At 41.2% G+C, this 25405-nt stretch overlaps 1 protein-coding gene and 1 long non-coding RNA gene across 3 annotated transcripts in view; one reads left to right on the top strand and one right to left on the bottom strand.

Annotated features, from left to right (window-relative positions):
- sorcs3a (sortilin related VPS10 domain containing receptor 3a) overlaps positions 1-25405 on the bottom strand; it is a 357551-nt gene that overhangs the window by 12435 nt on the left and 319711 nt on the right. Inside the window, exons 19-24 of one of the 2 annotated variants that reach the window (XM_049721518.2) lie at positions 19896-20082; positions 12411-12544; positions 11281-11404; positions 9692-9804; positions 2243-2374; positions 2051-2150 (exon numbers count right to left, since the gene is read on the bottom strand). In XM_049721518.2, coding sequence (XP_049577475.1) covers positions 2051-2150; positions 2243-2374; positions 9692-9804; positions 11281-11404; positions 12411-12544; positions 19896-20082 — 790 coding nt within the window. Of the gene's footprint in view, positions 1-2050; positions 2151-2242; positions 2375-9319; positions 9581-9691; positions 9805-11280; positions 11405-12410; positions 12545-19895; positions 20083-25405 lie in introns of those variants that run through there. The other variant, XM_049721519.2, reaches the window with a different exon arrangement.
- Positions 1-25405, top strand: part of LOC137840309 (uncharacterized) — a 112946-nt gene that overhangs the window by 30532 nt on the left and 57009 nt on the right. The window lies entirely within an intron of this gene.

Raw genomic sequence — 25405 nt, 5'->3', positions numbered from 1 at the left:
TTCCACATCCAGGCACCAAGCCAGGTTTTCTCGTCCCATGTTTTCATCTGACTGGTGGCATAATGTACACCAGTTCGAATGAGTAAGGGCATAGAGCAATTGCAAAATCCATTGCGGCCAGTAATCTGTCAACTGTGAATGACCGCTAACCTAAACCCCTCTGATGCCCTTGCACTCGTCAGTGTGTGTGTTGGGAAAGATAGAAGGTCCCTTTCCCATACATTTTCAAGCACAGTCAGCACTGTGTTGTCGCTACTATTGTCAGTCAGGGCGTTTGATATTGCACACTGGCACTCCATCTCTGTTGCACTCTGAATTTCCGGACGGCACACTTAAGCAACACACTGAATTTCAGAGAGGCCGGGGTGAACCAGTGCGTGCTCCGTGCATATATTTTGAACACATCAATGATTACCAGGTTTGGTGTCACGTGACAATACACACGAACGAGAAAGAACGTGAAAGGCATTGGTGATGTATTTTTCTATAGACAACGGGACGAAAAAGTCCATTATGGCGTGCCCCTGTGGTTGAATTATGTTTAACTCTCAATCCAGAAATGTCATGTTTAGCAGAATACCAGGTTTTGACTGTTGCTTACACATATACAGTGCATTCTTACTTAAGGATGGCTTCCGCTTTAATATAGTTCATGTAGCATGAACATTAAGCATTCTGTATTCTTCATAACCTTTTCTTTTCTTGGACTTATGGTTGACCTACCTAGGTCAAATGAACAATAGCTCAATAAACGTTGGTGTCAGGTTTTACATAGACAGTCATGGGCATTCCGTCCCCGAAACGGAATGGTCTGTCTGCTTGTCTCGGATGGACATCGATTTTGCGACCCGAGGACAAGAAGAAAAAAGGGCGGAATGATCAAGGACGGAAGTGTTCTTTTTTCTATCCCTATAATTGTCCCCAACCGGGTCGAGTAGCGACTGAAAGACACACACCCAACATTGCGTGTAATCTGCCAATGCTGACCAAATATGAAATATTATGACGCACCACTTGTCTCGTGTGTGTTCACGGTGTTTGTACGCAGGGAGAGTGATTTTCCTTTTCCTCAAGAAGACAAGGAGGGGCACTCAAAAAAGTTTTACACATCACCAGTCACTCTGGTTACTGATGGTGGTGGTGTTGGCAGCTAAATGCTATCTTGGTGTTACAGCGGTTGGCTTGGACCCACCTACGTCTCCACTCTCCTTTCTATCTGATTATTGTATTGCGTATGTAAATTCAAAGGTGTCAACGCTTGTTTCCCATTGGTGAACTGCATCTTCACTCATTCCTCATCTGCAAACGGCATCCACATTTTTTGGTATCTTGACTTGACTGATTTTCCTAATTGGGGTTTGCTTGAAACTTAAAGGCTACGACTTGAGACTTGCTTGCTTGTGACTTGCACTTGTGTGACTTACCCCAAACTCTTGTGGATACACAGATTTATTGTACCTTTTTCCATCCCATAGAAATGCTTTTAATTATTCAGCCTATCATAATATGCATTTGGCATAGACAACCAAAGATATATTTCTGATTAGTAATAATTTGCCAAAAATATTACGATAAAATCAAAAAGTCTTTATTAATAATTCTGTGAAAATCCTTCATGTGTTTGTTCTTTCACTTTTTACCGAGCAAAACTCAAAGTGTATTGAACCGGACAAAACGGAGAATCGAACTGAACAGTGGATTTAGTGAATCTCAAAAGCCTAAAGTAAAGTCATTTTTTTTAAATCACCATCAGAAATACATTTAGGTCCACAGAGCGCGATCTGTAGAAAATCTTGACCAATATTTTTTTCAGTTAATAATGACAAAAGAAATTGAACAAATGTTCAGAATCTTTAGGCAGGCATTTCAGAGGTATTGTTTAAAGAAAATTCCGTGCCCTGTGTATTTTCAAAGGACACATCTTCATCATCAACAAATTATAACATTGGTGATAAAACAACGGTCTGACAGAAATGAAGCAAAAAGAAATAAATTACAATGGTATAAATTAAATGGATTAAAAATAAAAAGGTACATGAAAATCTCTTACCCAGTGTTAGCTGTGTGTTATATACAATCACCCTCACACCAGGCTTCAGCTCAAACTCCACCAGATTCTGGTTCAGTGCACTTACAATTATGCTTGAAACCTGTTTAGAAGATGCAGAATGATTTTAATTATTAAAACTATATGATTCAATTTACAAAGTAACTTGGTATCAAATATACTTGTCACTCATACTTGTTCGAGTTCCTCCTCACTCTTTTTCTTGTCATGTGACTGGTTTTTGTATGGTAACAGGAAAAGCTCAGCAGCAGTTGGAACTCCAGGGTACACAGCTACTAAAAGCTGGTCTTCTGGGAACTCAGCCACCTATAACGAAATAAGACAACATAATGCAGACTGCAAACAGTTTTTGAAGGGATATGCATTCGAGGAAGCAACTGTGTAATGTATATAATAATAAATAAATAAAAAATAAGAAATAATTTCTCGTCTCTTCTTAATGTCTGTGAAATCCAATTGAAATATCTTTAAAATAAACATGGAACAGCAGCAATTAATTTCTTATTAAACAGTAATTATGGACTCATGTACTCATTGTAAAAAGAAAAGCTCAATTTCATCGCTGTCATTGCGTTTCTCCTCTTGATGTTCCCTTTGAAAATTATTCCTAAAGATGAACTCATATTTACATTGTAAGATGAAGTTTCAGTGGTGATCCTTCACTGTTAAAGTGAGTGATGTTTTTTTTCTGCAAAAAAAAATTGACAGGCATAGCACTTATCCTGCATAGAAATAAGGCCCTAACCCAGAAATTGGACATTCAATAGCAGAGAGCATTGTTTGAAATGGAGGACAAGAGGGAAGGTTGATTCTATCAATGTTAGGTGTTTTCTGGATTCTCCCCTCAAAAATATCAGGCTGCTTTGCTAAAACTAGTCCCTGTGCTAGCTATACAGGTGGCGGCAAGTTAAAGATGATTGATTGTCAAAACTGTCAACTGACATTGGACCTCATTAACAAACAAATGTGATGAAATATTCTTACTCTGCGCACAAGTTCAGCGTACATCCAAAACACTGCATGCAAATGCGACCCAGATCAGATTTTTTTTTTTTTTACCAAGATCTGAACTGGATCTGATTTTTTGAGTTTGAACTGCTCAATTCCGATTTTTTTCAAATCCGACATGGGTTACTTTCATATGTAATCCTAGATCGTATACGTATCAGATTCTTTTTGTTCTCAACGTGACATCAGTCTGAACAGCCAGGTTGCATATATCCGACCTATACATCATGAAAAGCCCAATATTTGGCCCGCATAATTGTGTGTGTGTGTTAAGGGGGAATCAGATTTTAGCATTAGAAGCAGCAGTCTGAACCTTGCTTTAGTCATCACCGTGCGCACTATCCTATTTTCTTCTTACCACTGTACCTAAGTGAGCGAATCAGAAGGGACCTATTCTAAAAGACGGACTTATGCCCATAAACCACAATCTGCATAAAGCTTGCCTTGTTTCCCTGCTAAAGGGCATCTGTTTTATGTATGTAACCTGCAGCGAGGTTTCAAGTTGTGAGGGCCCCAAAATTTTGATAACTTTTTCAATCTTTATTTATCCTATTTTCAAAAGGTTGGTATCATTGAAAAAATTGTTAAACATGTAATACTAATTATTTTAAATTAATTTCAAAGTTAAATTAGAGAATGTGGCACTCAAAACATACATAGCAAAAACAAATTAAGCGCTGAAAATAAATATAGTACAAGTTGTTAAAATGCACCTATGGAAAAAATAAAGCACAGCAAAGAGGCATTTGACAATGACTCAATATTTTGTATGTATGTATGTATGTATGTACGTATGTATGAAACTATATTGCATAGTAAACTAAATTAATAGTTTAATAATATAAAAGAGTGAAAGCACACCCTTTTAATAACCACCAGACTATAAATATTATATTTTGGAACAAAACAATATATAAAATAATATAAATATGGGATGACATCACTTACGTCCAATTGTCGAGGACAGTGATGTGTCACGTTTTCATCCCGTTGACATCAATGTTTGCGTTTTCAAACTGAAAACATAGTACAGTGTCACGTCCGTGCCACAGGACGCTCGCTCAGCTGGCAACTTCCTTAACCACACCCCTTTCATCACCATAAAACTGTCACCTGTTCCTTCTTGTTATCTCGTGTATTTGAACCCTGCCTGTGTGTTTCTCCTTGTCGGTGTCTACTGTTGCTTTCCGTCTGAGCCTGTTGTCCCTGTATTGTGTGTCGTGTGGAGGTTCACAGTCAGAATGTGTCCCGAATCTGTTCCTGGTCCGAGTGGGATTCTGTTTCCTGCACGCTGTCCGCGAGCCTCTTTCTCGCCTTCCCTTCCCTTCCCTTCCCTTCCCTTCCCTTCCCTTCCCTTCCCTTCCCTTCCCTTCCCTTCCCTTCAATAAACCCTGGTCCAAGCTGCATTTGGTCCACTCATTTTCTAACATACAGTGTCTCTGGCTAGTTTGTGACAGCTACGAATGAAAAGATTAAGGTTGTTATTTAAAAAAAATGTGCATTAAATGCTATTTTTTATCATTACAGTAGTAATGGTTAAATCTGTCAAGTAAAAAAAAATCTTTTTTAATTATACATGGGTAGTTCTCCCAAATGATGGTCAAATAGCATTGTCAAACACTGACTCACTTGGTCAAGTAATTATCTTCCCTTTATAACCAATCGTCGTATTTTACTTCTTACATATTGCAGACATACTACAGCAATAAACTTGACTGAGATTTGTTCTGTTTGCGTGTCAATGTATTTTGAGTGCTGAAAAATAGTCCATGCGGCCACTTCCAGTTTGTGAAGTAACACAACATACAACATAACCAACATACTTGGCTGAATATCACTGCAACATGTTGTTAATCAAATCAGTATCTGTAATTTATGGTATGTCATCATTAACAAATATGTCCTGCTCTTTACACCATTGGTTCCACAAGTGGTCATTCCCTATCCAACACTGTGACTTATTATATCCTTCCTTACAGCCGGGCTGCTTCAGTATGTTGACTCAAAAACTGAATTTGTTCACTGCAAAATAGGATGTTGACATGTTTAAAACTCTCTTTTTTAAATTCTATGGCGACCAACTAAGCTGAAAGTCAAGCATGGAGTCCGTTTTATTGTTAACAAGTAAAACATAATATAGATCGATTATTTCAAACTAGCTGCACAGACTATTTCATTGTCATATTCCTGTGTGTAATTATGCAGAATCATTAGCAGCTGCAGCCATTTAGTCATTTGCGGAGGTACGCAAACACGCACGCATGCGCGCACACACACACACACGCACGCACACACACACACACACACACACACACACACACACACACACGCAAACACACGCTAAAAATCTGTTGTTGAGCTCTGATTTTAAATATTGGTTAAATAAATTACATATGATGAAACTTAATCGTCTACAATGTGAGTCACCCACCCAAAATTCTTAAAATGTGTCTTTGAACAGACAGACAGACAGACAGACAGACAGACAGACAGACAGACAGATGGATAGACAGACAGACAGACTTTCAGACAGTCAGACCGTTAGACTGTCAGACAGACAGAACATTTTAAACAGGCAACGTGCAGCCAGCTCACCCTGGCTGCAAAATTTACAACACAAAGTATGTCTTTGATCAAAATAAAAACAAAGATAATGATTTCCACATACATTTATGGAATATTTCAATTTAGCTTTGATGAGCACTAAGGAGAAAATACCGTATTTTTCGCTCCATAAAGCGCACTGGATTATAAGGTGCACCCTCATTGAATTTTTTATTTTAGAAATTATTTCATATATAGGGCGCACCGGATTAAAATAGAAGCTATACTGCAACAAACTGAGGTTGACTAGGGTTGTGGTATACATCCACTAGCCAATAACCAATGAGCCCTCAGTAAACGATCACATTTCTCAAACCATCTCCTATAAAAGTGACCGGAACTGACTAACTCGATCTAACACATTGGTACTGCTTACTTATGTTTCCCTTCCATATCGATCCGTAAATTTACTCGAAACATTAACGGAGCAGGCTATTTTGAAATGAAATAGCCTCGTGCGTATAGCAGCTATTATTATAGCATTAGCCACCCGCAAACTCCCATGAGCCTCAGCTCACAGACTCCCATGAGCCTCAGCAAAGTGTCATGGTGGCCCCTTGAAAACAATCACGTTTCTCAAACTCTCCCCCATAAAAGTGATCGGAACCGACTAAAGACTGATTTAACACATTGGTGCTGCTTATTTATGATTCCGTTGGATATTGATCCGTAAATGTACTCGAAAACATTAACGGAACATCCTATTTTGAAATGAAATAGCCTCGCCAGTACAGCTATTCAGTGACGCCCCCTGACCACGGTTGCCGTAATGCTGGGAAGCGGTGCGACCTTTTAATTTACTAGTCGTACTAAAACGTACTGAAACATTTTGGCAGAGCGCTGTGTACAACCAGTATGGATCAACAAATTCATCAATTGATCCATATATAAGACGCTCTGTATTATAAGGCGCACTGTGTTTTTTTGAGTAAATTTTAAGTTTTAAAGTGTGCCTAATAGTGCGGAAAATACGGTAGTTATGAACATCAACCAAACATTCTTTCTTTTGTCTTTCACACTGACCAGACCTATTTTTTTTCCAGCATGGAGCGACTGTGGAGAGTCGGGAAAAAAAGGCTGTAATGCCAGAGGTGCTTGCTTCCGGTACTTCCCGAAGATAGCATGAAGTCTACTGTATGTCTAGCTTGTAAGATATATCTCCTCGCTAAGTTAGAGATCTGACGTCAGGAAGATCCTTGATAAAAATTCAGACAGAGGTTCAAATTCCCACATTTTTGATGGAACTTAAACACATCAGCAGTTGCAGCACAACATATGCTATACAGACTGCCATAGAAAAGGAACATTCGTTCTCTGTTTTATCCGATTCTTTCTGGTCACCTGGGACATATCGCGGCCGGAATGAAACTGCGGGGGACGTGTCCCTCCCCCATCCTGAGTGTTATCTGCATCTACTATGTGCGAAGGGAATGATGAAAATGTAATGCTGTCTCTGTGTCTACAAAGTAATGAGCTAAACTCAATATCCGTTAATTTCCTATGTAATTACAATATGTTAGTGCAAGTGACGCTTTGAATAAATTGCAGTGGTGATTTTATGTGAACTGATAAAATGTACATCATGGGTGGCTCTGTTCATCCTGTTTTAGGTGTACCCTTACTACAGCATACCTTATTCCAACTATCAGCTGTATCAGCAAGCTTAGCAAATGCCTGATAACAATCCTGATGAATTGAATCAGGTAGTATCAGCAGTAGGGATACATCTCATGCCACCTGTACATCTGAAGATTTTGAAAAGGCCCTTGAAAGACAAGGAATCTCACACAGGCTCACATTTCATTTTTCGCCTTAGTCTAGTCTACACTGAGATTTTACAAAGACTGAATTTTGCATGGTCAGAAATCAAGACTACAACTAGATTCTTTAGGCATTTTGTTTCCCACAATGCATTTTTTCCTATCATGCTGCTGGTAGAATCCTATGAAAGGGAGAATCAGATGTTTTTGGCTCCAAGTCCAGAGTTTGCAGCATTTTGTGCAGAAAAACACTAAAAACACCAACAAGTGTTAATGACACAGAATGTAAGGCACAGCTCTACACACATTGGTGTCTATGTGTGTATATAATACATGTACAGATAAATATTACTATATATGTTATATTAATATATACTATATATAATATATGCTTTAACATAGTATGTATATATGTATAAATATGTATAAATGTATACATAAGTATTTATACCATATAATCATTATTTATGTCACTGTTGGTGTTCATTCGATTCGGGGATAGAACCGACTCTCAACTGGCTCGCTGACCGCTGAGCTTAAGGTTGTGCAGCACTCAATACAGCTTTTTAAGTTAGGGGAAGTGTCAGTGGTGCACAGCGTAACCTGTTTTTGTTCATTGATTATTTTAAGTGGTGAATCTCGAGTGTCGTGATAGTGTAGTGAGACGGGGCTGCTGAGGCTTCAGTCAAGAGTTCGACACGTGCGACAGTGTTGCCAGACTAATCATTAGAAGAAACCTCTCAATGATGATTTGTGGAAACATGATGCACTTGAGGTCACGTTTAAGGTTCATAGTCAAAGCTGCATAAGAAAAAAAAAAATTCACATTGTCATTATGTTCTGTTGTGTGTAGTTATGAGGGAAACAAATATTGCCATATTTTCTGGACTATAAGTTGCTCCGGAGTACAAGTTGCACCAGCCATAAAATGCATAATAAAGAAGAAAAATACATATATAAGGCACACTGGCGTATAAATCACATTTTGGGGGGAAATTTATTTGATAAAATCCAACACCAAGAACAGACATGTCATCTTGAAAGGCAATTTAAAATAAAAATAGAATAGAGGCGATAGGCTGAATAATTGTACGGTACGCTAACGTTTTATGTCACAAACAACAAACTGAGAACGTGCCTGACGTAACATATTAAGTTATTCAGATCACTATAGCATAAATAACATGCTAGCAAGTTTACCAAACCATCCATGTCACTAGTCCAATGAAATCTTCATCCTCTGTGTCACTTTTAAACAACTCGGCTAACTCCGGAGGTAGAAGATTCGGCGCGTCCTCTTCTACGTAACTTACATCAGACTCATCAACACAATTATCAACATGGGCCTAGAGCACCCTCTTGCGGTTTAGTGTGAAAATACCATGTGAAATGATATAATAATGTCTTAATACTTTCACACATAAGTCACTCTCGAGTATAAGTCGCACCCCCAGCTAAACTATGAAAAAAACTGAGACTTATAGTCCGGGAAATACGGTACATGAGATGTTAGAATGAAATAGTATTTCCCAGATGCACTGTACATCCACGCACTGTATATCCACGCGGTTTGAACAGTGGCATATTATTTATAGTCAGAAATTGCTGTGTAAAATATAGCAATTGCTCTCACACCTATATTTCAATTTCGAAAGAGTACATGCCGAAAGTGCACGCACGCACACACACACACACACACACACACACACACACACACACACACGCACACACACACACACACACACACACACACACACACACACACACACACACACACGCACACACACGCACACACGTACGCACACACACGCACGCACACGCACGCATGCACACGCGCACACACACACACACACACACATACATACACGCTCATGCAACCTCAGTAAAACATGAATAGGTCCCTTCTAAGCTCCCATGCTCAGAACCTAGCAGATAATTGTATACAGTGTGTCTGACTTTTAGAATTAAGGAATTAGAGCTCATGAGGCAATTTCCTGAGGGACAAGGGAAGCAGAGGCATCTTCACACCTGTCTGATGATGAATCACAGGGTGGCCTGAGGGTGTTCTCTTTCCGCACCAATGACTTCAGAGTATTGGACAGCACAGGTAATGGGGATAAAGGAAATAACTGAGAAAAACCTAGACAAGGAATCATATAGCCGATACGAAGATAGAAAGAAAAGCATATCAAAGGCAGTGACGGGGAGGAGGGTGAAAAAAGAGATCAGGGAGTGAATGAAAATCACTCACTTGGAGAACAGCCTTCTTAATTACTCTCCCCACATCCTGCCTCCACTCGGATAAATCGGGGTTCAAGTCATCCAGATTTGGGGAGAATGACAAAAGTAGTGATTTGAAGAATTCTGTCAAGGAGAGTCAGGAAGAGTTTAATTGATTTATATTAGGGTGGCATTCTTTTTTTTTTTTTTTTTTCAAAATTTGAGTTCTAGCACCTGTCATCATTTATCTCATAGTCAGTCTCAGGTTCGTTATATTCCCTGCACTACCGTATTTGCCGGTGTACAGGTCGACTCGGTGTATAAGTCGACCCCCTAAAATTCGACGGAAATTTACGATTTTATGATATATCCTTTGTATAAGTCGAGCTCAATTGTTGCATTATATTAAACTTCAAAACTCAATATGCGAAATTTATTGACGAAATGTGTTCAAATTCCGGGAGGCCGTGCGCATGCGGCTGTTTATAAGCACGCGGAGGAGATCGCGGAGCCTCATTCGACTTCCAGCGGCCGGCGAGCTCGCGCACGCCGCCCGGCACCAACGGGAGGCCGGAAATAGCTCCAAGCCGAGCGGATCGGCACTTTATAAGCACCGCGGAGGAGATCGCGGAGCCTCATTCGACTTCCAGCAGCCGCCGAGCTCGCGCACCCGCCCGGCACATCCGGGAGGCCGTGCGCACGCGCCAAGTGGCTGAAAATAGCCCCCGCCGAGCGGATCGGCTGTTTATAAGCACCGCGGAGGAGATCGCGGAGCCTCATTCGACTTCCAGCGGCCGGCGAGCTCGCGCACCCGCCCGGCACATCCGGGAGGCCGTGCGCACGCGCCAAGTGGCCGAAAATAGCCCCGGCCGAGCGGATCGGCTGTTTATAAGCACCGCGGAGGAGATCGCTGAGCCTCATTCGACTTCCAGCGGGCCGCGCACTCGCGCACGCCGCCCGGCACATCCGGGAGGCCGTGCGCACGCGCCGAGTGGCCGAAAATAGCCCCCGCCGAGCGGATCGGTTGTTTATAAGCACCGCGGAGGAGATCGCTGAGCCTCATTCGACTTCCAGCGGGCCGCGCACTCGCGCACGCCGCCCGGCACATCCGGGAGGCCGTGCGCACGCGCCGAGTGGCCGAAAATAGCCCCCGCCGAGCGGATCGGCTGTTTATAAGCACCGCGGAGGAGATCGCTGAGCCTCATTCGACTTCCAGCGGGCCGCGCACTCGCGCACGCCGCCCGGTTCAAATTTTCTAAGTGCAACGCACAATGAGATGCATGAGAAACGGCCTTGGTTACCATCACATTTGAAGCGATGAATACGAAGTTAAATTTTATGACTCGGTGTATAAGTCGAGGTCGATTTTTTTCGGTCGATTTTGGATCGAAAAAGGTCGACCAATACACCGGCAAATACGGTAATTGTGGGCTAGATACACACAGATTACAGCCAGTCAAGCTAAAAGCAATGCTGCACGCTAATAAATCATCATCCTTCTTAGATACTTACAGTTATCTCATTTAATTTCAAATAAAGATAGACAACATTATGTACAGGTTATCAGTGTGAGCTGACTGTTTATTTAACATTTGAGTTTCAAGAACACAATTTACTTACCTCTAACTGCTATAGTTTTGGTATCTTGGAATATAACGTTGGCTGCAGATACTTGAACTGTGAGAGAATACACCCCCTCAGTGGGAAAGGTATATGAGACACTCCCATCTAATGTGACCATTGGCTGCAAAAATAGAGAGATCTCAATTAACAATTAAACTCAGTAGGATACACGAGTCAAATGTATATCACATACGTATGTCTGTCACATATTATCATGTCACATCTTTATCTGTGGACCTTACCCTTAGCTATAAGTCTTTACTGCATGCATAATTGCTTTTGCTGTGCTGAGTGTGTATTAAAAGCTCATGTTAATAAATGACAGAAGTTGGTTATTTTGATCACTTCGTATTTTAACATGTTATGGTTTGTTCACTTAGGTGATAGGGGGCTGGCTATCGCATGTCAGCATTCGACAAGGAAATGTAGAAAACATACAAAGAAATGTTAAATCAGCTAAAGCATAAGTGAAAGTGACTGACACTGGGGGTGGTCAAAAGTTACAAAATTGAATCTGCTCTTCATCTAAACAACAAAAATATTTGCAGAATTCAACTGCTTTTCACTGCGCTCTATCTTTCTATATGGGGCCCTTGCTGAAGAAAAGCAGCCTCGCAACATGATGCTACTGCACCATTGTTTCACACGTGTGGATGTGTTCAAAGTGATGTGCAGTGTTCATTTTCAGCCACACACATTAGCACCCTGCATTCAGGACAACATTTTCAATTTTCGTCTGATCTGACCAGACCACATTTGTGTGGCCCCAGAATTACTTTTATCACCTTATATAGAGGAAATGTTCAATATTTGTATGTATCTTGTATGTATCTTTCCATTTTACAATTTGTGCAGGTTTATCTTGTGACATCCAAATAAAGTATAATTACATTTGTGGTTGCTGGGTGGCAAATAAAAATGAAAATTAGCTTTTGGTTTTGAGCATAGTGTACAATAACATTAGAGGAAAAGTGGAGAAAAAAGTTTAGTAAGGAAAGATTGTGTCTTATTTTTTTATATCACTAAAATCTAGTATTTAAACAGGGGTGTGTAGACTTTTTTGTAGCTACTGTATAGACAGCCACTGTGGGTAATATTACTAGTAAATAAAGCTTGTGGAGAGTTACCTCAGTGGTGTTGCCAAGCCACCAGAAATAGGTGACTGTGCGTGGATGAGTGGGTAGGACAACTGCTGAGATATTAACTTCCTTGTTTCTAATGACGACAAAGGGAGCCAGAAGCTGGACATTCTCCACGGGACCTAAGAGAAGAAGAGTACAAGGGAGTAAAATAAATAAATAAATAAATAAATAAATAAATAAATAAATAAATAAATAGCTGGCTTGAAGCTTATTTTGAGAATAATAATAATAACAATCATAATACTAATAAAAACAACAACAATAATAATAATAATAATAGTACTACTACTACTACTACTACTAGTAATAATAATAATAATAATAATAATAATAATAATAATAATAATAATAATAACAATAATAATAATAATAATAAGGCTCGGTGGTGCACTGGGTAGCACGTCCGCCTCACAGTTAGGAGGGTGCGGGTTCAATTCCACCTCAGGCCCTCCCTGTGCGGAGTTTGCATGTTCTCCCCGGGCCCGGATGGGTTTTCTCCGGGCACTCCGGTTTCCTCACACATCCCCAAAACAGGCTTGGTAGGCCGATTGGAGACTCCAAATTGTCCCTAAGTGTGAGTGCGAATGCAAATGGGATCCCCCTCGTACCAAGCGCAGACTAGGAAGAGGTTCTGACCGTGAGCCTACACACGAGACCCGGCGAAGACACAACAGGCGTGGACACAAACGGGAAGAAACAGGAGTCACCGACGGAGAGGAAACACGCGGACAGGGTTTAAATACATGAGGGAGCAGGTGACAGTCATTGCGGTAATGAAGGGGTGTGGCTGAGGGAAGTTGCCGGCTGAGCGTCCTCTGGCATGGGCGTGACACTCTCTGCTCTTGTGTGCTGGCCGGCAACCCCGCGGCCCAGCGCGAGGGTATCCGCACAAGACTTTTATACTTTCATTTTTAAACACTTTATTGTACTTTTAAATATTTTTTTGTATTGTAAATTATTTAAACATTTTAAAGTGTAAAGGTGTCATAGCCACTCTGCTCTTGCCGTGCTGGCCGGTTGACAAGGCCCAGCGCGAGAGCATTCGCACAAGACTTTTATAATTTTATTTCTAAACACTTAATTATATTTGTAAACACAAATTTTAAAGTGTAAACGTGTCACTGCTCTTCTCTGCTCTCGCTGTGCTGACGGGCTGACGCGCCCCCTGCGGCCCAGCGCAAGGGCTTCCACACAAGACTTTTATGATTATTTTTAAACACTTTATTGTATTTTTAAACACTTTATTGGATCTTTAAAGACTTCTTAAAGAGCTGTAAATAGCTTGTGTTAGGGTTTTCCAGGTTATCTTTATCGTAGGATTATGTTGGAATGTAGACTATAATGATTAACCAATCTTGTCTTGCTCTCACAACGCAGTAAAATGAAGTGGTTGCTTCCTCTGCTTGATTGACCAGCTGCAGAGGAAGCAATCAAAGTTGTTCTGTTTCCCACAACATCGTAAAACACCCCCTGCTCTGATCTTATCAGAGGCCGGGGTTCACCAAACCTGTCCACTCTCACCCCCACTCTGTTCCTCCTAATAAATATGCCCTTGCAGGGAGGAGACTTTTAGATTTCATTCCTGTAGCGAGTGATCTCTCCACCTGCAGGTGTCTAAAAGAACTTGCCTTGTCTCCCGTGTGGTTCTTGCAAAATAAGTTGGAGTGAGCGAATCTCTAACAGCTTGCTCTGCTCGTCTGCTTCGACGACGCACAATGCGCACTCGCTGACCGAGCCGGCTCGTCAGCTTGCCTCGTTGTCCTGCTCTGCAGTCATTCCAGCCCTCCTTGTCTCCTTTAAACTTTGTGTGAGCCCTTGTTGCATTTGGTTGTCCTGTCTATTTTGTGTCAAAAGGAAGTGCAAATCAGAGATGCTCCCGATTCTGTTGACGGAACGAAGTGGAAGAGTCGATACGTAGCGTGACTGCGGGAGGCTGAGATAAAGCGTAGTTAGAACTGCTCTTACAATTCCAAGCCAACCAGCGGCAAGGATCAACATGTTCCCATTGGTCTTGCCTCCTCTACTGGCATAGACATATGGGCAGACAAAGTCCAAGTGATGCCGTAAAAAGCCACAATGCAGCGAATATATCCGCAATATTTGTTTTCACAAAAACTCGCGATGCATTGAAGCCGCAATAGGTGAAGCGTAAAGGGACGAGGGATTACTGTATTTGCTCTTGGTGCTGTGAACATTTGGTTTGAGATTAAACTGTGATATAGGTTCTGGGTTGGTTTATGATATTATAAAGGATAACGTTATGTAGTACATGACTCATGGAAAAATCCAAACAATCTGTTTGTTAAATGTTATTGTCTCGGTGGGCTTCACTCCCAAGGCTTATTTAGCACTCATCTTCTTGAATCAAAACTACCGTATTTTTCAGACTTAAAGTCATTCCGGAGTATAAGTCGCAACAGCCATAAAATGCACAGTAAAGAGGAAAAAAAAATGTATAAGTTGCACCGGAGTTTAAGTCACATTTTGGGGAAAATTTATTTGACAAAATCCAACACCAAGAACACACATGAACCAGCAACACCAGGCTAAATGATACGGTATGCTAATGTGACATAAACACAAACGAGGAGGTGAGAACCGGCCTGATGTGACATTAACAGTTATTGAAATAACTATAACACAAATAACATGTTTATCAAACCATCTGTGTCACTTCAAATCATTAAATCCATCGATCGAATTGATCTTCCTTTCTGTAAACAACGCCGCATGTGCGGCGCGCCGCTGACGTCAGACTCGTCGTCAGTTGCAGTTCAAATTATTCCACAAGCCCATATAATGACATATAAAGTATATATTAAATAACTATCATATAAACAACAATTTTATCAAACCATCTGTGTCACTCTAAATCATTAAATCCATCGATCGCATTTCTTGTCCTTTATGTAAACAACGCCGCGTGTGCACCGCGCGGCTGACGTCGGACTCGTCGTCAGTTGCAGTTCAAATTATTCCACAGGCCCATGTAGTTATAAACAACAATTTTATCAAACTATCTCTGTAACTCCACGTCATTAAATCCATCGATCGAATCCTTCGTCCTTTATGTAAACAACGCCGGAGGAATTATGGCACAAATGTTGCCTACTCGTCAGCGGAAGGTGAGGAGTGCCCACACAATTGCAGTGGATACACTTGTATCTACACTTGTACAAGTGCACACACTTGTACATACATTTGATTTGACCAGAGGCCAGGGGTTCACCAAACTTGTCCACTCTCACCACCACCCTGTTTTCTCTCAACAAATACTGTCACGCACCGGTGTCGTCCAGCCACGCCCCCTTGTCACCGTGATCGCTGTCACCTGTCACGGCTGATTGGGAGCGCTATGTATATTAGCGCAGCCAGCGCAACAATTAATGTCAGCTTGTCTCGTGATGTCTGCGCGCACACTGGTCCCTTCCACAGCTGCTCTACTTAGAGATCACCCGTTTGCCACGTCCAGTCCTCGCCAGTGCAAAGCCCAGCCGACAGCTCCTTCACCTGGCTTGCCATCCGGCTACCCCCCACCCCAACCCCCCCGACGAGCGCAGCCTCGCCCGATAGCCGCTTCAGCTCCCCAGTGTTCCCCTCTCCCTCCACAATAAAGACTGCTTCACTTGCATTTGGCTGTACTGTCCGATCTCAAGAATACTCTTAGAAGAATCCAAAGTCAGACTTTGTTCGAACATCGCTGTATGCACAGTGACGAACGTTTTCTCCATTTGCAAGTGCTCAAAGGGCATACTGTCTCCCGTGTGGTTCTTGCAAATAAGTTAGAGTGAGCACCACTCTAACGTGAGTCAAGGACAACTACTCCTCCATCAGAATTAAAAGAAATAATACAACTGTGTATATGTAATTTAACTGAGTGAAGTCTGTGCAATTAATCTATAGTTAAATAGATAAATAAAATGGGCGGCCGGCACACTCACGCCACTAGATCGATCGTCGCTCTTCGGACACAAAGTATGGCAGCGGACCAAGAGGTTTGTACGGCTTCGTGCACCAACTGCACCCTTCTCTTAGAGAGGTTGTCTCTGCTAGAGGGACGTGTCCGCCAGTTAGAGCAGAATAGTGCGATAACAGTAGTTGCGGCGGACACAGACGCGGGCTGTAGTCAGCCCGCTAGCCCGGTTAGCATTAGCCCCAAGCGGCTTGCTAATCGCGATGAGCCAGGTAAGACGCATAGCCGTCCAAAGTCATCTCGGTGTACTGGCCCTCGCACTTTGGTCATAGGCGACTCCATTACCCGAAACATTACGCTTAAAAATCCAGCCACGGTAATATGTATTCCTGGGGGCAGAGCACCCGACATAGAAGCTAATCTTAGGGAGCTGACTCGCAATAGGCCTAGTCAACAGCGTAGTTCCACCAACACTAGCTACTCGGACATAGTGATACACGACAATCAGAGATCACAAAGAAAAACATAGCGAGGACTTGTGATCTTGCCAGAAAGATGAGTCGGCATCGAGTATTTGTCTCTGGCCCCCTGCCTGGGAGAGGCACTGATGAGAGGTTTAGTAGATTAGTCTCCCTTAATCGATGGATGGCTGGGTTCTGTAAAAAGCAGGGACTGTATTTTATAGATAACTGGTCCTCCTTCTGGGGCCGCCCCGACCTGCTGAGGAAGGACGGCCTTCACCCTAACCGTGAAGGCGCCTTCACTCTTTCTAGGAATATAGATTACTGTTTGAGCCACTCATGACAGGTCACTTTAGAGCAGGCCAGGGCACAGGTGATTAGACCACCTGTGAGGATGGGTTTGGAGTCTGTTAAGTTAAAGTTAACTAGCGCTAGGCTAGACTTTCAGCATACACATAGCTCCTCGTGTAGACTAGAGCGCGACAGTTTAAATAGTGCTGCAGTACACATAAACACACTTTCTACTGGGGTAGTAGACAAATCCAATCACTCCGTCCCGACCGGTCTTACTGATGAAACGGCATGGAAGGACAGCCTCCTGAAATATAAAGATGCGCTTATTTTAGCAAAAACTCGTTATTTTTCGCAAGTCATTAATCTCAATAAAAACAATCCTAAATACCTATTTGATACAGTGGCAAAGCTAACTCTGCGCCAGCCGACCCCCGATAGCTCCTTCCACTCAGCTGACGAGTTTATGAAATGTTTTGCTCAAAAGATTGAGTCCATTAGGGACGAGATCAAGAATACCATTCCAATCGCTCCGCCGGTTACTAGCGCTGGGGATCATGCAATAACCCTCTCAAATTTTAAAAGCGTGTCCCTTGAAATGCTTACAAAATTGGTTAGTGCGGCTAAACAAACAACATGTTTACTCGACCCGCTTCTAGAATTATTTCCAATTTCCGTCCGTCTTAAATATAATCAATCTGTCTGTTTCCTCTGGGATAGTGCCAACAGCCTTTAAAACCGCTATTATTAAACGGCTACTTAAGCGAGCAAATCTTGACCTGGACTGTCTCAGTAATTATAGGCCAGTTTCAAACCTCCCATTCATAGCAAAACTTCTTGAAAAAGTAGTAGCGCAGCAGCTTGTTGATTACATGGTCACTAATAATCGATATGACTCTTTTCAGTCTGGTTTTAGAGCTAATCATTCCACAGAGACAGCACTTGCTAAAGTGACTAATGATCTCCTCATAGCTATGGATTCAAATACGTCGTCTGTATTGTTACTACTCGATCTTAGTGCTGCCTTTGACACTGTAGACTTCGATATTTTTATTAGGGCGTCTTAAAAGTTGTGTTGGTATCTCAGGGTCAGCACGAGGCTGGTTCAATTCCTATCTATCAGACAGGACGCACCGAGTGGTCCATGGCAATACGTCCTCTGAGCTCTATAATGTTACGTGTGGTGTCCCACAGGGATCGGTACTCGGACCGATTTTATTTAATATTTATATGATTCTGCTTGGGGACATAATACGTAAATATAATATTAGTTTTCAATGCTACGCGGATGACACCCAATTATATATGCCGTTATCGATGACAGATCCGCGGGACTGTTGTAATCTCGAGGCGTGCCTTGCGGAGATCAAGCAATGGATGTCTCTCAACTTCCTTCGTCTTAACCCAGATAAAACTGAGCTCTTGATAATTGGTCCTACTCGTTATCAACACTTATTTAAGGAAACCACTATAACTATAGATAACCGTACTATCACTCAGAGTGATACGGCAACTAATCTCGGGGTAATATTTGACCAAACGCTCTCCTTTCAAAAACACATTAAGAATATAACCAGGATTGCGTTTTTTCACCTTCGTAATATTGCTAAGATTCGTCCTATCCTCTCGACTGGGGATGCGGAAACTATTATACATGCGTTCGTCACGTCGCGCCTGGACTACTTTAATGTATTGTTCTCTGGTCTTCCTAAGTCCAGTATCAAAAGTCTACAGTTAGTGCAAAATGCTGCTGCGAGGCTGCTCTCACGGTCAAGAAAATTTGATCACATTACCCCAATATTAGCCAAATTACATTGGCTCCCGGTCTATTTAAGATGTGACTTCAAGGTTCTTCTACTAACCTATAAATCACTGCATGGCTTAGCGCCTTCATATCTCGTCGACCTAGTCATTCCTTATGTTCCGTCTCGTAACCTTCGTTCGCAAAACGCTAGTCTTTTAGTTACACCGAGAGCCAAGAAAATGTCTGCAGGGTCTAGAGCATTCTCTATTCGGGCTCCAGAGCTTTGGAATGCCCTACCAATGGATATTAGAACTACTACCTCAGTAGAAACATTTAAGACACGTTTAAAGACACATTTCTATGAGATGGCCTTTAACTAACTTGTAGTGGCCGATTTGGCCGGAGTTTGTTTTGTTCTCTCTGCCCACCCCCTCCCTGGCTGGTTAGGTGGCTCAAAAGCTGTTAGCGGCTACCTGGATTCTCGGGGACCAATTCAAAATGAAGAAACTGCAGCTCAACCTCCTTGAAGACACTGCCAGGACAATCGAGGGCACCTCCGACATCCATTTTTTCATTGATTTTCATATTATGTATTACTTGTGCCCTCTCTGCATCCATTACAACCTGGTGATCCTGAAAAGGGGATCCTTCCATCTGTGGTCCCTTCTCAAGGTTTCTCATTTTCCCCTGGCAGGGTTTTTTTGAGTTTTTCCTTGCCCTTTTGGGAGCTTAAGATCAGGGGATGCTTTGAGAATAATTGTCAATTTTGGCTATGTGAAGCCCTTTGAGACTGTTTGTGATTTAGGGCTATACAAATAAACTTGACTTAAATTAATGCTGATTTAATGAAAATATCAATGTAATGTTTTTTCATCACAATAGCAACTATTAAATATTAAATTCCAGTGAATCACAATTCACTTTAAATGAGCTACAGTATAATAAAACCAATTTCTAATCCCTCATTTGATTTTATGTTGTTCATGAAGTGACACATATTATTCAGTAGATTTTACATGTGCAAGAGCAAAGATATACTTTTGGGCAATGTAGACACTTACACGTGACATGCAGATGGAGTGTTGTTGTGTCATAACCCAGGGAGTTTTCAGCCAAAGCTGTGACACAAAATATCCCTGCAGACTTGTAGACATGTTTGATGCCTTCTTCAGCCCAGCTGAGGTTCGAATATGACACAGCTATGCCATCGCCAAAATCTAGTTGGATGTTTGTCCGTATAGAATCGCCCTGAAAGACAGCACAAATGTTATTTGGTCCACAATTCAAAATACAGTGCTATTGTATATTATCTTTTGTGTTGAAGGACACTAGTAGTATGTGTACACTTCAGGGGCACATTTCCTGAGACATTCGGAGAAAAAGGGAAAACACTAGGAAATTAATTTCACAGAGGGCATAATAACTTGTTGAAAGTTGGATAAAGGATTATCTGCGAGAACGGCAACAGTATGTAAAGTTGGGTAATCACTGCTCTGGATATTTGGACATAGCTTGTGGTGTTCCACAAGGGTCAGTTTTAGGCCCTAAATTATCTATTTTGTATATAAATGACATGTGCAAAGTCTCTAAAGAACTAAAACTCATCAATTTTGCAGATGATACAAATATCTTTTGTTCAGGTGATAACATCCAACAAGTGGAATCAGTGTTGAATGAGGAAATGAAAAAAATAAAAATGTGGTTCGACTGGAACAAATTATCATTAAATGTAAGTAAGACCAATTTTATGGTATTTGGCAAAGCGAACATAAAGATACGAATAGAAATAGATGGGACTGAAATTGAAAGAGTGCAGGAAAACAAATTTATTGGGGTTATAATAGATGACAGGCTGAGTTGGAAGCCACACATCAAAAACGTAAAGTCTAAAATTTCAAGAAGCATGGCAATCATATACAAAGCAAAAGAATTACTGGATTATCATTCACTTCGTACACTTTATTGTTCTCTTGTCTTGCCCTATTTGCATTACTGTGCTGAGGTTTGGGGGAATACTTATAAAACTTCACTACAGCCACTTATCATTCTGCAGAAAAGAGCAATAAGGACTATTCATAAAGTCAACTACTTGGAACACACAAATCCACTTTTCATACAATCCAAACTATTGAAATTCACTGACATAGTATCTTACCAAACAGCAATCATCATGTATAGGGCAAAAGCAAAACAACTACCAGAAAATATCCAAAACTTATTTAGGAATCGGGAGGGAGGTTATAAGTTAAGGGGGAATCACAACTTCAAAATCTTAAACATAAGAACAACCTTAAAAAGTTTCTGCATCACTACAACTGGGGTCAAACTATGGAACAATCTAAGTGAGGAACTCAAGCAAAGTCCAAATATCCACCAGTTTAAAAGAATGTACAAAAATATGTTGTTTAGCGGGTACAAAGGCTAAAAGTGCCAAAGGGCTACACACAAGTTAAAATGAAACAGAAAAATAAGTGTGAAAGTGTATCTACTTGTGTTCTGTTGTAGAATTACAATATATGTTGAATCATTGGTTTAATGGATAAAGTGAGAAAGGGGTAGGAATCTAAAAAGCTATGCTTCTTCCTACTCCTTTTCGAGCATTCTTTATTGATTTATTTACTTATATATTATTATTATTATTATTTATTTATGTATTTTTTTGTTTGTTGGTTTATATTTTGTTTGTTTGTTGTATGGACTTATATGTGGCACTTTAGAGTGTGATTTGTTTTGTTTTTTCATTTTTGTTTTGGATGTTCGAAATAAAGATATCAATCAATCAATCAATCAAAGTGAAATGGGACAAATGTTTGTGACACATGTGACATGTAATATATTTTGACATGTGCGCACCCAGAAAAAGACAACCGTAGGTCATTTTTGAGGGACATAGAATTCCTACACAGAACTGGCCATGCTCTCCATCAGTGATTTAATTTGGTACCTACACCGTAAGAAACACAAACTATAAACCAAAGAACATGTGAGTGGCATATTGCAGATGCAATTAAATGTTCTTCATAAGCAACTCACAGCATAAGATGAGGTTCTCAGCTTCAGTATAAGTGGACACAAAGACATTTAAAAAAAGCAGCATTTAACCCCACAAGATCAAATACAGTATTTGCTGTACTATATAAAAATAAGCACTATTTCTGCTGTGCTTTTCAGTGAGCGAAAAATATTCTGCTGATTGAATCTTTGCACCTTATTGGGCCGAATATAAGACGGTGTTTTTAGCATTGAAATGAGACTGAAAAAGTGGGGGTCGTCTTACATTCGGGGTCAAGACATTATACCCATTCAGAACGCTAAATGGCACCAGATATCTTCAAAGTGAATGCTGAACTTAACTCCCCAGTCCAAAGCGAACCCCTGTCACAAAGAATAAAAATAAAAATAGCGGTAGCAGTTTGCATTATTTTATTGCAATGTTTTACCTTATTCAGATTTGTTTCAAGACTACAGTTACAGTTAGACTTCACTTTGATCGTTAATTCAGTTTTTGCAATTTTGTTGTTTTATCACAGTAGATTGGTTTATTTACATTTCAAAAACCAGAAGCCATTCATTTACAAATGTGATTGCACTATAGTTTACATATTTAAATGTTCAGATACTAAGATGTGATAGACAGTTTTTGCATGATTTGAATGAGGCAAAATAACATGTTTTTTCTCTTGAATATATTGTTATAATCATTTGTTTCAGATGTACTGTAATTATTTTCTGTGTAAAAATTAAAATTGGTGTTCAAAAAGTCTTTTTTCGAACTTGAGTCTTAAAAAGAGCGGGTCGTCTTATAATCAGGGTCGTTTTATATTCGGGCCAATAAGGTAATTGTGCAGTCATGGTTGTAATTACCTATAATTCAAGACAAGATTAAGTTTTGTCCTTTGTACAAATTATATAATTTAGTCTAGTACAATATGAATGGGTGAATGAAAATAAATTGCATCTTTAAATATTGTAAATATATTTACATTATAGTCAGGAAATACAACGATACATGGTTATAAAGTCTAAAAGTTGTTTAATTATGTTTACCAAAGCATAATCACGGGCGGCACAGTGGTGCGCTGGTTAACACATCCGCCTCACAGTTAGGAGGGTGTGGGTTCCATTCCACCTCCGGCCCTCGCTGTGTGGAGTTTGCATGTTCTATTCGTACAAGTGTGGGTTTTCTCCGGGCTCTCCAGTTTCCTCCCAAAAACATGCATGGTAGGCTGATTGAGCACTCCAAACTGCCCCGAGGTGTGAGTGCGAGTGCGGATGGTTGCTCGTTTCTGTGTGCCCTGCGATTGGCTGGGAACCAGTTCAGGGCGCCTACTGCCTGGTGACTGCTGGGATAGGCTGCAGCACGCCCGTGGGGACAAGTGGTATAGAAAATGGATGGATGGATAAAGCATAATCATTTTTGTAAAGCACTAGACTTGTGTAAACTGTGTGTTGTTACTATTGTTTCAGAAGTTGGCAAAAGGGTAAATTAAATGATCAAAGGTTGAGGGATCCGAAGCTCTGGACCAGGCAGGATAAATTTAACCGTTTTGTGCCTTTTAACACAATTTAATTTGCACATTTCTGAAAGAGAAACATACTTTTTTGGTAAAGTGTGTAAGTTATGACAAAGTTTTATTTAAATGTTAAACCATAGAAAAAGAGAAATTGATTAGTGTTACAAAACGAACATATTATATTATAATCTGCAACTTTTTGATACAACATCCTAGAAAGAGCATTCACGTGTGAGTTTTTATTTTCTCCACATGGTGCGGCTCAAGTGAAGAATAGCAGAGATGGTGTCCTCAGTAGAGTGGTTGGGCCAGCAGGCAAAATATGAAGGGTCGAATATGGGGTGAGCACAGAGGGGATGTTATGTTTCACCATTCTCTTGAAGCACTTCATCATGATGGGTGTGAGTGCGACGGGGTAGAAGAAATTGAGGGATGAGATGGTGGATTTCTTTGACAACTGGGATGATGAAGGAGGTCTCAAAGCAGGCTTAGACTTTGGCTTGGTTCAGTGAAATGATAAAATGGCCATTTGAACACAAGCAAGGATGTCAACATACTCTTTGAGCACCAGACTGGGAATGTCTGGACCAGGAGCTTTCAGAATGTTGAGTCCCTTCAGAGACCTCCTCACATCAGCAGTGGTAAGAAAGGGTGCCTCCTCATCACAGTAGGACTGCTTTTTAGTTACTCCAACCTCCCCAAAAAGTCGTTCAGCCCATTGAGCAAGCCAGCATCATAGTATGCATGGTTGAAGTACTCTTTTGTCATTGGTAATGGTCCAAATGTCCCGCCAAATGTTCCTGGGGTTTGGAGGGTTATGGAAAATTCCTTGATTTTCTCACTGTGAACATGCTTTGCTACTCTGATGGCCGATGGTTGAGGTCGGGTTTTCGTTGGTAAGGGTGATGTTTTTATTGGTGCTGACGTCGTCTGTGCATTTTCTGATGGAGGCTGAGACAGACATGGCATGCTCATCAGCATCAATGATGCTGTTGAATGATGCAACTGCCTTGAACATTGCCAGTCTGGACATTAAAAATATTCCTGCAGATCCCACATTGCCCCCTCAGGCCACACTCTCTCTCTCTTTTGGCATCTGCCAAATTGGTAAACGCACAGGAAGCCCTGCAGTGAGTTGCTGTCTTGCCTGTTTTAGAAGTTTCCCTTCTCCAGCACACATGATTTAAATGATCAGGCTCATCATCTGGCTTCCACAGAGTTTGCTGATGAGCTGATCATTTGAATCGTTTGTGTTAAACAAGGAAGGGCCTGCCTTTACAAACAGCTTGGGCTTTGGTACTGGCACTTTTGAGAGGGGTTGAGCTCTCTTCTATTCTGGAGTTGCTCATGGTGAAAGGGACCAAACTGTTCTTCTGCCTATGCATCGAACAGTGGCTTGCAGTTGGAGTGTAGAAGAGCACTCCTGCTGGAGACTACAACTTTATGCTGTGGGACTTGAATGCTCACATGGACATTGGCAATGAGACTTGGCGTGATTGGAAGTCAGGGCTCCTTTGATCAGAACCCATGCTGTGTTCTGTTTTTGCACCTCTGTGCTCATCATGAATTGCCCATAACGACTGCTATGTTCAGACTTAAGTGGCCATATATGCACTTGGCACAAGGACACCCTAGGCTGCAGTTTAAAGATCAACAATGTGGCCATTTTATTGGACTTGAGGCCTCATGACTTGGACAGTCAGGTGAAGAAAGGGGGAGAGCTTTCAAAGAATCTCTGCCTGTTGGTTTGTTGGCTTCGATGGTAGTGGAGGATGCTGGACCAAACTGGCAGATCAAAACATATTGTAAGGCTATCTCCAATTGCCCATCTCACATGCATGACCGACTACATCCACAAGGGGAGATCAATGCAGAAACCATTGTTAGGTACAGACTCATTACAGACCCCATCAAGGCTCTTTCTGCTTCCACAATGTCCTGTGTGTTCAGATCCCCTTGATTTTAACGAAAATGAATAGCGGGCAGATGGCACTACAGCACACAATGGTGAGACTATTGTAACATTCTAAGTTCTATACAGCAACAACATGGTGGCT

Source organism: Syngnathus scovelli, chromosome 5, assembly GCF_024217435.2.
Source record: "Syngnathus scovelli strain Florida chromosome 5, RoL_Ssco_1.2, whole genome shotgun sequence".
Classification (NCBI taxonomy): domain Eukaryota; kingdom Metazoa; phylum Chordata; class Actinopteri; order Syngnathiformes; family Syngnathidae; genus Syngnathus; species Syngnathus scovelli.
Note: the sequence above shows the minus strand (reverse complement) of the source record. Positions and strands in the feature narration are given on the sequence as shown.